Source organism: Phaethon aethereus, assembly GCF_964289735.1.
Source record: "Phaethon aethereus genome assembly, contig: HAP1_SCAFFOLD_212, whole genome shotgun sequence".
Lineage (NCBI taxonomy): Eukaryota > Metazoa > Chordata > Aves > Phaethontiformes > Phaethontidae > Phaethon > Phaethon aethereus.
In genome coordinates this window covers 109,420-121,181 of record NW_028113775.1, presented here as the reverse complement: position 1 = coordinate 121,181, position 11,762 = coordinate 109,420, and the positions used below count along the sequence as shown (strand labels likewise).

Below are 11,762 nucleotides of genomic sequence, written 5' to 3'. Positions count from 1 at the left end.
GATAGAAGAAAGCAGAAAGTAGGTTTGAGTGTGAAAGCAAGGCCCTCCAGCTCTGGGGACAAAGGCTGCCAGGTGCCTGTTCCTTTCTGGCTTTGATGAGTGTTGCATACGCTTCACTCCTACCTGTACACTGACCTGACAGCCCCGTGATGGCTGCCCAGGGTCTCCTATAGTGCTCATAGCTGGTGGGAGGCATGCCAACAGCCATGGCCAGCGCAGGCTCTTGCCCAGGTCTTGCCAAGGATGCTTCTGCTCTGGTGAGCTCAGCCCCTCTTAGCAACTACCAGATGAGGTGTGGATGATGCGTACATCGCTGTTAAGGGCGGCCACAGGTCTTCAAACACAGCTTTGTGTCTAGATTAGTTTTATCATCCATCATTGTTCTATTTAATGGCCTTTAGAGCTGTATTTTGGAAGGGATCATCTGTCTAGCATGGGTTGAAAACTGCTGCCCATTTTTTGGTGATGAGGGGATGGGCACCTTTCTGCAAGGCAGTCTGAAGCAAATACGGCCGGGTGGGCCCTAGCTGCTGCCATGAATCGCAATCAAAACTAGTTTTTCTGCCCAACTATGCACTGTGTGTTTAGTCTCACGCTTCACACCACTGTAACCGTCTTCTGGTATCTTCACAGGTGATTTTAGTCTCGGTGCACCCATCTAGCACTTTCCTCGATACCTGACTGAGGACATTCAGGCTGGTTTCAGAGTGGATTCAGGAATCCATTTCCGTTTTTTAGCAATAACGCTTATTTTTTTGTCTTACTAGCCGAAGCGGGGCGGGAGAGCGACAGCAGGGCAGCGGCCGCGGTCCCCAGGGCCGGCGGGAAGAGGCGATCCCTCATGCACTGCCGTCCCCGCCAGCAAGCGGTAGCCGGAGGAAATGGCGTCCGCGTTACCTCAGCACCGCCCAGGGGCGGAGCTCGCCCCTTTCCGCGCCAAGCCGCGACAGCGGCTCGCGCCCTGCAGCTCCGCGCCGCCCGGCCATGGCCGCCTCCGCCGTGCCCGGCTATTCGCCCGGTTTCAAGAAGCCGCCGGCGATGCTGCGGCTGAAGCGCAAACGGCTGCGGAGGAGCGAGCCAGCCGCCGCCGCCGCTCCCCCGGCCTGCGGCGCGGCCCTGCCGACCCCATCCGCGCCCTCCCGCCGCAACCCCTTCTCCAGCCTGGACAATGCGCCGCCAGCGGCCCGCAGGGCCCAGCCGCGGGAGCGAGGCCGGTGGCCGGGCGGGTCCCCTTCGGCTGCGGCCTTCTGGCAGGTAGGTCCGAGCCCCGGCCCCGTGGTGGCCGGCGGGTTTCTCACGCCGTTACAAAACGGGGCCGGGAAGGCGAGGGGGGAGAGGCGAAGGGCCCCGCGGGCGTCACCATCGCCCCAGCCGGGCGCGGCAGCCCCGGCCCGGCGCCCGCACCCCCTCCGAAAGCCAGCCTCGGCCTTGGGCATAGATCGAAGCCAAGCTGTTTCGATGGCACCGAAGGGTGGATGTCATGTGCTTAGTACCCCTCCTGAAATGTCACTGCAAGGGGCGTTTTTTTAATGAGCTGTGCTGTATCTTACGCTGTTTTGTTTTTTTTTTTCATTCAGCTTTTAGAGCCTGTTTGTGAAGATAAGCCTGCCAGGAGAGCAGAGCCCTCTGAAAGAACCGACATCCTCGCCCTAACGGAGGTACGAAACTATGCATGCTGCTCCTGAAACATTTCCAGCTGTTCTCAGTTAAGAAAAAAGGCTGACACTGTTTAATTTCATATCTGATGGTCCATCTCTCTCTAAGATGATGTACTAAAATGTCAGTGTTCAGGAAAGTTTCTGAAATTGCTTTGAAGTTTACTGTTACGGTGACGGTCTCTTAAAAGCCAATCTTCTCCCTGATATCACTAACTGTTACTGTTCTAGTTGACAGAGGTTGTTGTCTGCTTCCAGTTTTATTACCAAGTTGACCGTAATTCTCCTGTTCCTTAGGCTTATATTTTGTTGAGGTAAGGATGTTCTTCAAAGTGATGTATCTTCTGCAGTCTTTTATTTAGCTGCAGAAAGGGAATAAACACAACTTCACCAGGCACATAGGAAAGAGAGAATACCTGCAAGCCAAGTCCTTGAAGAGAGTTTCAAGTAGATAATGTCTAATGTTGTTACAGGTTCAGAAACAAGTTCAAAACAACTGAGTGGAATAGAAAAATGACCTCTCAAAGAGCACAAACTGTCCTAGAGCTCCCCAGTGGTGTTTTTTTGCATCCTCTAGGAAGCGTGTGACATATATTACAGTCACCAAGAGAGGTTGAAATGAATGCTGTTTTGACGTGGGAATTCTTTTTGTCATAAACTTCAGGCTAAGTTTTCTTTTTTTGAATCATTCATCCTTTTATCTGTTCCTAGTCTATGACTTTAGAACAAAAACCCTCTCCTGCTTTTTCATAAACAATATGATGCCGTATTTCTATTAGAATCTGTTACTGACTAAAATAATCAGTTCAGTATAAACTGTGACTTTGGTTAGCCTATGGACAGTCAAACTCTGTGGAACCTGGAATCTAGAAAATGTCCAAAAGCTTTTTTTTTAACTATGTCTCTTAACATAATGCAGGTACTTCCTTACGATCCTAAATGAGCTAAGCGTTTTTGCTGTTGCACCGAACTGGACAAAAACATGCAGGAGATGACAGGTTTAACTTGTCTTTTTATAGGCTACTAAACTCAAGGTGTTACATCTAATAGCTGTAGTCCAGTATCTGGTCTGCCTGCCAGGAAAGTTATGAACATGGGAGGAGACCTAACCATGCTAAAATATAAAAACGTAGCTACACAGGGTTTGTGTTTTGGTTTTTTTTGTTTAATTTTCTGTGGATTAACTGATGCTATTTCTGTTTTGTAAGGACCTTCATTTACCTGTTGCTGTACCCAAAGTTCCCTCCTCGCCAAGAGATGAATTTCCTGCAGACTGGAGTATTAAAACACGACTTCTGTTTATGTCCTCCCAACCTTTCACTTGGGCAGAACATTTAAAAGCACAAGAGGAAGCTCAAGGATTTGCTCAGCATTGTAGAGCTACAGAAACAAACTTGCCACAGAGCGTACAGGTAATACTTCAGAGGGTAGCTTGAAGCTCTGGCTTTAGAAAGAAGGATGCAGTTTTGGACCTTTCCTTTAACATGCTGGCAGTGAAGGCTTTTGATTCCATTTTGGTTTGGTCTTGCATTAAGAATAAGGCTCATTTAGACTACTAATCCAATTCCATCAAGGGTTGTACCTATCGTGGCAAACAGTGACAAGTGAGTCACTGAACTTCAACTGTGCAGCAGTTGCCAGTTGCTGTCCTTTTTTCTTCAGTCTGGCTTATTCACAAGCCCAGAATTTTTATTTTAATATCTAATGTAATATGTTTTTTTTTTTTAATTCATCACTTGCAATGCTGCCTTAAGTACTGTCCTCATAAAATACTTTTTGATATCTAGGAACCAAAACTGTCGACAGAACTGCGCTGTGCCTTTCAGCAAAGCCTGGTTTACTGGCTTCACCCTTCGCTGCCGTGGCTGCAGCTGTTCCCTCGGATTGGAGCAGACAGAAAAATAGTTGGAAAGGCTAGTCCTTGGTCACAGGATGAAGCCTTGCAACAAGTGCTAATGAGTGACTGGTAAGTGGAACCAAACAACGTATTTAGTAAGATTAAGACAAGGGGATTTAAATTAATGCACAAGTTCTTTCTAGGTTTATGAGAAAGCTTTTTAATTTTTTATTAATTTTTTTTCAGCTAGAATGCTCATTATTTTGAGGACCGGGTTAAGGAAAGATAAGACTAAAGCTACCTTCTTGTGTTAAACGCCCCTCTCCAATCCTAGTTGTTGATTTGGGCAGAATTCCATAAATCCTGTTAGCAGGTTGCCTTTGATGCTGCACATAAACCCAAGTGCTAGAAAGCAAGTGTGCTGGAAGAGCGCAGCACTCACAAACAGGCTGCGTTTCAGAGGAATGCGGCTTCCTAGATGTTGAGCATGTCTGAAAATCTGGCTAGTCATCCAGTATGCTCTCAAACCCGTGCAGAGTACACACATCACCAACCCCCAGCCAAATCCAGTTTGATGTGTCAACAGCAGAGAATTAACTTCAGTAACAGAATTGTTTTATTCTAATTTGCAGGTCTGTCAGCTTTACTTCTCTGTACAATCTGCTCAAAGCCAAGCTGTGTCCCTACTTCTACGTATGTACCTACCAGTTTACTGTCCTGTTCCGTGCAGCTGGTCTTGCGGGAAGCGATGTTATCACAGCTGTAATTTCTCCCACAACCAGAGGTTTAAGGGAAGCCATGAGAAATGAAGGTAGGGTGAAACCAGTCCAACTAGGATTTCAGTAACTGATAAAGTGCATTGGCTGTGTTACAAAATCATTCATTGCTTACTTTTCTCCCCTGTTCAAGGCATAGAGTTTTCTTTACCCTTGGTAGAAGAAAGTAGAACCAGGAAACAGAAAAACTCTGAAGTGAATTTGGAAACAGAAGTGGCTAACAGCCTCAAAGTGGGCAACAGCCTGGAAGATGGAGAGTATGTAATACGTCGTACACAATGCTAGAGACCCCTGCACATTCCATGTGGAAAACCTTTGTAGGAAGTACTGCCCTCCTAACACTGATTCTGTGTTTCCCAGGGAACAAGCTCCAAGCGATGATGACGATGAAAGTTTCTCTTGGCTTGAAGAGATGGGAGTCCAAGACAAGGTTGAGAAACCAGATGCTATTTCTATTAAACTGTATCCTTTCCTTGCACACCATGACACTGGAAAACCCTGCAGATGTTCTCTCTTTGTGTATAGATTTAAGTTTTATAAAAGCTTTTGAGAACTTGTTTCCAAATATTAATCCTCACATTACTACATATTAAAAGGCTCTGCATGTCATTTTGAGTTTCTTTATGACAAGTATTTCTAGATGCTTTTCTTCTTGAAGGAAAAGTCATTGTGAATTGTTAATGTAACTTTGTAAGATCCATTGTTAGGTCACAAACTAATTATGTCACCTCACATACAGGTTCACTGGAAAGACTCATCAGATAACTTTTAATTTTTTTTTTAAAGAAAAGGGTATATGTTCATGTAGGCTAGGTTTACACTCGGAAGTAGCATGGCATAGGAGGGACACAGCTGTAGACCAGAACAGCTGTTGCCAAGAACCCATACATGTTTCAGAGGCATCGACTAACTCTGTCTTCCTCTGGCACCTGAGGTTTTTAATTAGGAAATCAGAAGTCAGGTTTAAGATGCTGCCTAATATTTGAAGAACGAATCTGAATCAGCGTAAAGCTCGGTGGGGATTTTTCGTTTTGTTTGTTGAAATGACTTGATTGGCTGGAGGGGGGTCGTGGGGGTTCTCCTGGAGTTGCACTGCTCCAGTTCTTCCTTTGGTGCATTGATGCTTCTCCCTTTCTCATGGTTTTCCTTTGACTCCAGTCAATACAGCCGTAAGGAGAAGCATGAGGTGCAGATGGATCACAAACCCGAATCCCTTGCGTTAGTGAAAGGAACAAACACATTCACCTTGCTGAACTTCTTGATAAACTGCAGGAGCTTAGTGGCTGTTGCAGGCCCACAGGCAGGGCTTCCACCAACTTTGTTGTCCCCTGTTGCTTTCCGAGGTGGAACAATGCAAACACTCAAAGTAAGTAACAAACACAGCCATCTTTATTTTCTAACAAGGAACAGTTAGAAGTTGTTTCTTCACCCAGTAGATTAGACACTGAGTTTGTATAGTTTCCCTTAGGTACAGCAGAGTAATTTTTGTTGCTGTAGCCTGAGTTAGCATTTTGACTGTACTACACACAGTCTCCTCAATTGTCTCTATCCACATAGATCTATCCTGCTGAACCGAAATCCCGGTATTTCCGTTCTTCACATCCTGATAAATAAGAGGTTAAGCAGACTTCCCAGATACTAAAATGATTCTTAAAAGATTCTCCTGAGATCTTACAGGGGTCTCAAACTATCACAACTCTGGCAACGAGGGAGCTTCTGGAACCGTGGCTCACCTCCTGTTACTGTGAGGAGGTGGTGGGTACTAAAGGATGTGCTATTAAAGGAGGTAGTCATCTTCCACCAGAGGAGTCGTTCATATTGTTCTGCAGTTAACTTGGTACTGTGCAGCATTCCTGCCTACCACAGTTGGTACGTGGTAGGAGTTGTTACACAGACTGTAAAACCACTGCAATAGTCGTGTATCAAACATAATATGTTTGATATTGGAATGTTGTTTTGGAAAGTTGACAATATTGGAAACTATTTCGAACTTCTAATGGGACTGTGGCACTGTAGTATTAAAGCAAGTGTAAATTAGGACTTGATTTGGTGTGTCACAAACTAGTCCTATGTATGTGGTCTCGTCTTCAGGCTCGCAGTATAAATGCCAAAGCCAGGGTTCACTCGGCGTACGAGAATATATTCAGCCTGGAGATCATAGGCCCTGTCATGCCTCATTCCCTGCATTCACTGACCATGCTGCTCAAGCCGGCACAGAGGGGAACCTTCTCTGCTCTATTATATACACATGAGCCAACGGCTGTGTTTAACACTGATCTGGACAGTGCAAGCCCTGCCTTAAATAAGGTAAGGAAACTAGCAGAGACAATTCTTCCTCTTAGGAATAGCATCTTTATTACAAACCATAGGACGCTGAGCAACACAAAACTTTACCTTAATACATGGGTTTGCACCCAGTTACTTGTGATGACTCCTGCTGGTCCTTGTGGCTTGTCATTCCCTCAGAAATGGAGTAATTGGAAAACTAGCTTTTCAGGAGTTCCCCAGAGGTACACAAATGAGTATTAAAAACTACATGGATTTCAAACAAATACCCATCCCATGCCTCTCCTCTTCATATGAATTTCCACAGGAAAACATACTCAAAGATCTTCCTACATGTGGACTGCATCCTAAGACTTTGGATCAACTGAGTCAGTGTCCAACACTGGGAAAATCTTCCATCCGATTCTTGGAAATGAGGGATTATGCTTATACCTGGAGGTCATAGGTGTGCTAGTTCCATTTAATAGAAAAGAACACTTGAGTGTGCAGTTGCTGTACTTCTCGGGTCTACACAGGCAGCACCAGGAGGGATATAATCTAGTTGAACCTCACGGACAACAACTATCGCACAACACCCATTCTAAAACACCTCAAAGGACTTTTGAAGGAAGTTAAGGAAGAGGCCTTGGACATCTCCTTTTGTATTTTAGAAAGCCCTTTTAAAATAAAACTTGATAAAATATGATTATCTGTTTTACTGTTCTGAATTGTGCCTGGAAGGTCTCTATTCTTCACACACATGCAACTGTGCAGTAACAACCATTTTGGAGGGGTGGAATTCTTGGCAAAACCCCTCCCAAGACTGCTTACAGCTCCTTGCCAGAAGCTCGACAGCTAAACTTTGATATATTGCACCTCTTGGTTTAGAGTCAGCTCTGAACTCCACAAAGATAGACACCAGTTAGATGGACATGCAGAGTGTTCTGGCTGCAGCTGAATCAGATTAAAAGGTTAAGATTCCTCAGAGCTGCTTGGCATAGCTGTCCAATAACATAGTTATGCCATCTGATGGAAGACACAGAAAGTGAGAGGCAGCAGGGGGCTGCGGATCCAACTCTCTACGTGCATCGCAACAGTAGAGTCTGCTGGCAGGTTTAATGCAGTCTTTTTCGCTTCAGGTAGTCAAAGCTGTTCTTTTGGAGGTGTGTACGTCGCTTTTTACACAGCTATGGGGTGATCAGACTCCTGCAGCAGAGAATACCAGATCTGAAGAGTAGTGTATAGAATACAAGTCATGCTTGTGCACTCCAGCGAGACTGTGAATTCAAAAGGGTATTGTGCACAGAAAGCAAAGCAGTGCTCATGCCACAGGGTCAGCCACCCTCTCATCCTTAGCACAGTGCCCCTTCTGCTCACCCCCCTCAGAATCTGCATGTGACACTGGAATGGTAGCCTTAGACTGCAGCCAGGCCATACTTGACAAAAGGACCTGTGAGCTTTAAGAATGTGGGCACATAAAGGAGTTACAGCAGGCTGAGGCATGATGAAAGCTTTCCTGTGCCTTTCACTTACTTTGTATCGACACCACTTAACCTATCCTACCCCAAGACAACAGCATGTATAAAATTACACTGGATGCTTTGTGTTTACATCTGTTACTTAATAGTAACTGCCATGACACTGTCAGCCTAGTGGTACACTGAACAAGGTATCTAGAAAACCTAGATGAAGGGAAAGCCCCTCTCTTTTGATGGAAAAAGGCACATTAGAAGATGAAAAACCTTGATAATGTCAAATACTCCATTTCTGGTGGAGTTCAGGGTCATACAATCCAACTTTTAATTCATCTTTACACTTCTCCCTAACTAACCTAGAAGCATATTACTGAACTTTTCCCCATTGAATGAGTAGCAGACACCAAGAAAGTCCAGTGCTAATGGCATCATACAGAATACTGGAGGACACGGCTTCTAAAGCAGCCGGTGCATTAACTACTTTTAAGAGAGTAACGGTTAACTCTGTGCCTTTTTTTAATCTATCTGGCTCGTCTGCCTCCAGCAGTCATAGCCTCTGCTACTGGGCTTTGCAGTCTGCTGTAAGCTAATGTTTAGCCCCACGCTAGAGGTTCTCCCAGCGACCATGTTCTGGTGCACTGAAGAGACTGTGGCTTCCCCTGCTGTTCCAGGGGTTAGGCCTTCAGAAAGCTGCTTGTGACCTCAGAGCCCGCAGCCCCGCTTCTGAAACTGCCAGCACCTTCCGAGCGTGTGCTTGAGTAACACAGAGCATGTCAGCACAACTTGCAGAGCATATCAGCACGTGGAACAGGTTACTGAAAGCAACAGGAAAAAGCAATTCTGTAGCTGCCTCTATGGGAAAGCAATTTTAATCAAGCCAGTAACCATTCTCATATCTGGACTGGAGCCCATCTGTTTCTAAAAAATAATTACTATTAATTTCAGTTCGTTTGTATTTTCACATCTAGTACATGAGAGTTACAGAGAGATACGAACACCAAGTAATAGCTTGCAGTCATTCCCAAGACTCTGAATTGCAGTTACATTCTTGTAGTCTAGAACTGTGTAATTTCAAAAATTTACCACCAAATTCTTTATCTCACGCTTTGCACCATCACCTGAGCTGTAACCCTCCTTGTACTGTCAGCTGTCTGTTGGTTTTCAGTCCTAGCTTTGCCTGTCATTTTGGAAGCATATTCCAGTTGCTTACAGCTCTGGGCTTCAGGGCTGCTCTTGAAGGCCATCTGGCTTCAATGAACTTCCCCTGTAACAGCAGCCACAGCACAATACCCAGCCTCCTGCGCTTCCGCCTGGAGGTTATTTGAAGTAAATACTACCATTACTTCAGATGCTTGCAGAACGGTAAGATTTATTTATTTAACCTGTCCAAATGGGGTGAATTTTCATCACAACTATGAATTGTTTGGGAGAGTGAGAGACTGTAGCAGTTGATTATGACTTCGTAACAGGTTTCACGGGTTTCAAGAGGCAGTTTTTGAGTTTTCCAAGGCATAGAAACTTCACCTTCCTGCTCCTCCAGTCCTAACTTTTTAAAAACTACAAATTAGAAGACTGCCAAGAAATCGTCCTGGTGGAGGCTGGCTACAAGTTCTTGGGCACCTGTTTCAAAATGCTCCTTGCCACAGTGAAGTCAGAAGCACTTTCAGCAAGGTTACTTCTAGGAAAATAGTGCTGTAGCAAAAGGAAATCCACCAGCCAAACAGATCATGTCTTCCATCAGCACGAGCCACAGACTATTCACCTTTAAGACAGCTAAAGCGCTGCATAAATAACCAGGTTCCAAGAGAGTGTTTCCTAGTTGTTCTTTTTAATATATCACTACTTATCTATTCCTGCATGCAAAGGACACTCGAACCGATTCAAATTTACAAATTTAACAGAAGCACATCGCTGCACTAGCTTTAGATTCATATATCATTCTAAACAACAAGGAATGAAACTAAAACAAAAACCTCAAAATCAAGAAGTCATAATTAGGGCATTACAGACCTTAATTTTTTTCCTTTTTTTTTTTCTTCCTTAAGACCGAAGGTTAAATCCACATACAGTACCACATCTTTTAAGGCATGAAATCCAGAACTTGCCTACATAGTTATTTTTTAGATGGAGTCTTCAGTGGGCTGGATTCATTTGCTCCTTGCTGCTGTGAGATAACATGTATCTTTACATTACACACAGGGAATATAGACCAAATAAAAAAAAAGAAAAAAGAAAAAAGAACAAAGTAACAAGTACAAGAGATTGCATGTTCCCAAATTTGGTAACTGTACAGCTGTGAAACCAGTGCTTACATGGACACCATAGACTAAACAAAATGATCAACATCTCTGATGTTTTAGCTCTATCAAACCAGACATTTAAACAAAAGTCTGATTAGGAGCTACTGCCACATCCCAAGTTAATTACTTTAAGTCATACATCATAAAGCCAGACTTCAGCCAAGACAGATACAACACCCAATTCTCCCAGAGTAGACCCTTCCATTGCTCTACCATCATAGTTACTTTCGGTTTTTATACACACCTTCCAACTAGTTCAGCAAATGAGGCAAGGAGATCTTCAAATATTTAGTACAGAGATTGAAGGCAAGAAGCCAAAGGGGTAAAAAGTTTAATTAAAGACAACTATGTCCATGAAAAGTTAATCTTTAAGTTAGGCATTTCTAGAGCACTGTGACAGACTAATAAGGGGATTTATTTCTTGGAAATGTGTGGTGGAGAACCAAATACCATTTCTGTGCTGTACACAACATGAGACCTTGATCCTTGTCCCTTTAGGGCAAGGAAAGATACCTTGTTCCGTAACAGTTGATGGAATACGCACAAGTCTCCTTTCTTTGTGGAACAAGAGGTACTAGTAACACTTCACCTCCACATTCCTACTACCATTGCAAAGATCATTCGCTTTAGGCCTGAGCACAGCCTTACTGCGTGCAAACGGTATTTTGTTTCCGTCCCAGAAGCAGCTCTGGTCAGTAGATGCAATACAAAGAGTCCTCAAAAAGACTTTTCTGAAATAAGCACCTGAACTACTAGAGCCCATAAATCCTGGCAATCTGCTCGTAACTCAGACAAATCTGGCAAGAGGTGTACAATGCCCTTTCCAATTCAAAGTGCACATAGCTAAAGTACTAATACTTCTTAAATTAAAAAAAGAACAAAAGAAAAAAAAAAAGGAGGAGGAAAAGCTTTCTACATCCTCTCCCTTGTCAAACTGCCAAAACTCTGGATCAGGCTGTCTCCTTGAGGGCAGAGTACCATTATGGAAAATTTAAGCCCAAGGAATTAATTTGGTAATAGTCCAAAGCAACCAAAAAGGACTAGAACTGATTCTGCAACCCCAACAGCTGTTGATAATCTTAATAAAGTGTATTTTTATACTGTGCGTTTCTTCAGAAAGTTGTTTTGGAATACATTTTAATTACTGTTTACTGACCAGTGATTAAGATTATGAACTTGTGCTGCTTTATTGACCAAGTTGGGTACAACAATTTTAAGCATCATTCTATCCCCTCCCTTCCCCCCCCCCGAATCCAGTTGTAGATTTGTTAGAGTTTAAAATTCACATTAACCACAAATTCATACAATCAACATCAGGCAGTGTGTTAATTTGTTTGGAATAGACAACTCCATCATCTCCCTTCTTAGAACATGCAGGGAGAGTCACCTTTACATTTGCAAGTCTCATCGGTTCCACTGCTGGACTTTCTGCCATCCCTTTTTAAAGCAAGTCT

At 43.9% G+C, this 11,762-nt stretch overlaps 1 protein-coding gene across 1 annotated transcript; it reads left to right on the top strand.

Annotated features, from left to right (window-relative positions):
* Positions 1-984: 984 nt before the first annotated feature.
* Positions 985-6,999, top strand: LOC309416556 (protein downstream neighbor of Son-like; the record flags this gene model as incomplete). Its single annotated transcript, XM_082016096.1, has 10 exons — positions 985-1,254; positions 1,578-1,658; positions 2,864-3,067; positions 3,443-3,621; positions 4,125-4,303; positions 4,402-4,525; positions 4,629-4,730; positions 5,436-5,634; positions 6,360-6,575; positions 6,862-6,999. The coding sequence occupies 10 exons, from the start codon at positions 985-987 to the stop codon at positions 6,997-6,999; spliced, it is 1,692 nt and encodes a 563-aa protein (XP_081872222.1).
* Between the last annotated feature and the right edge of the window lie 4,763 nt (positions 7,000-11,762).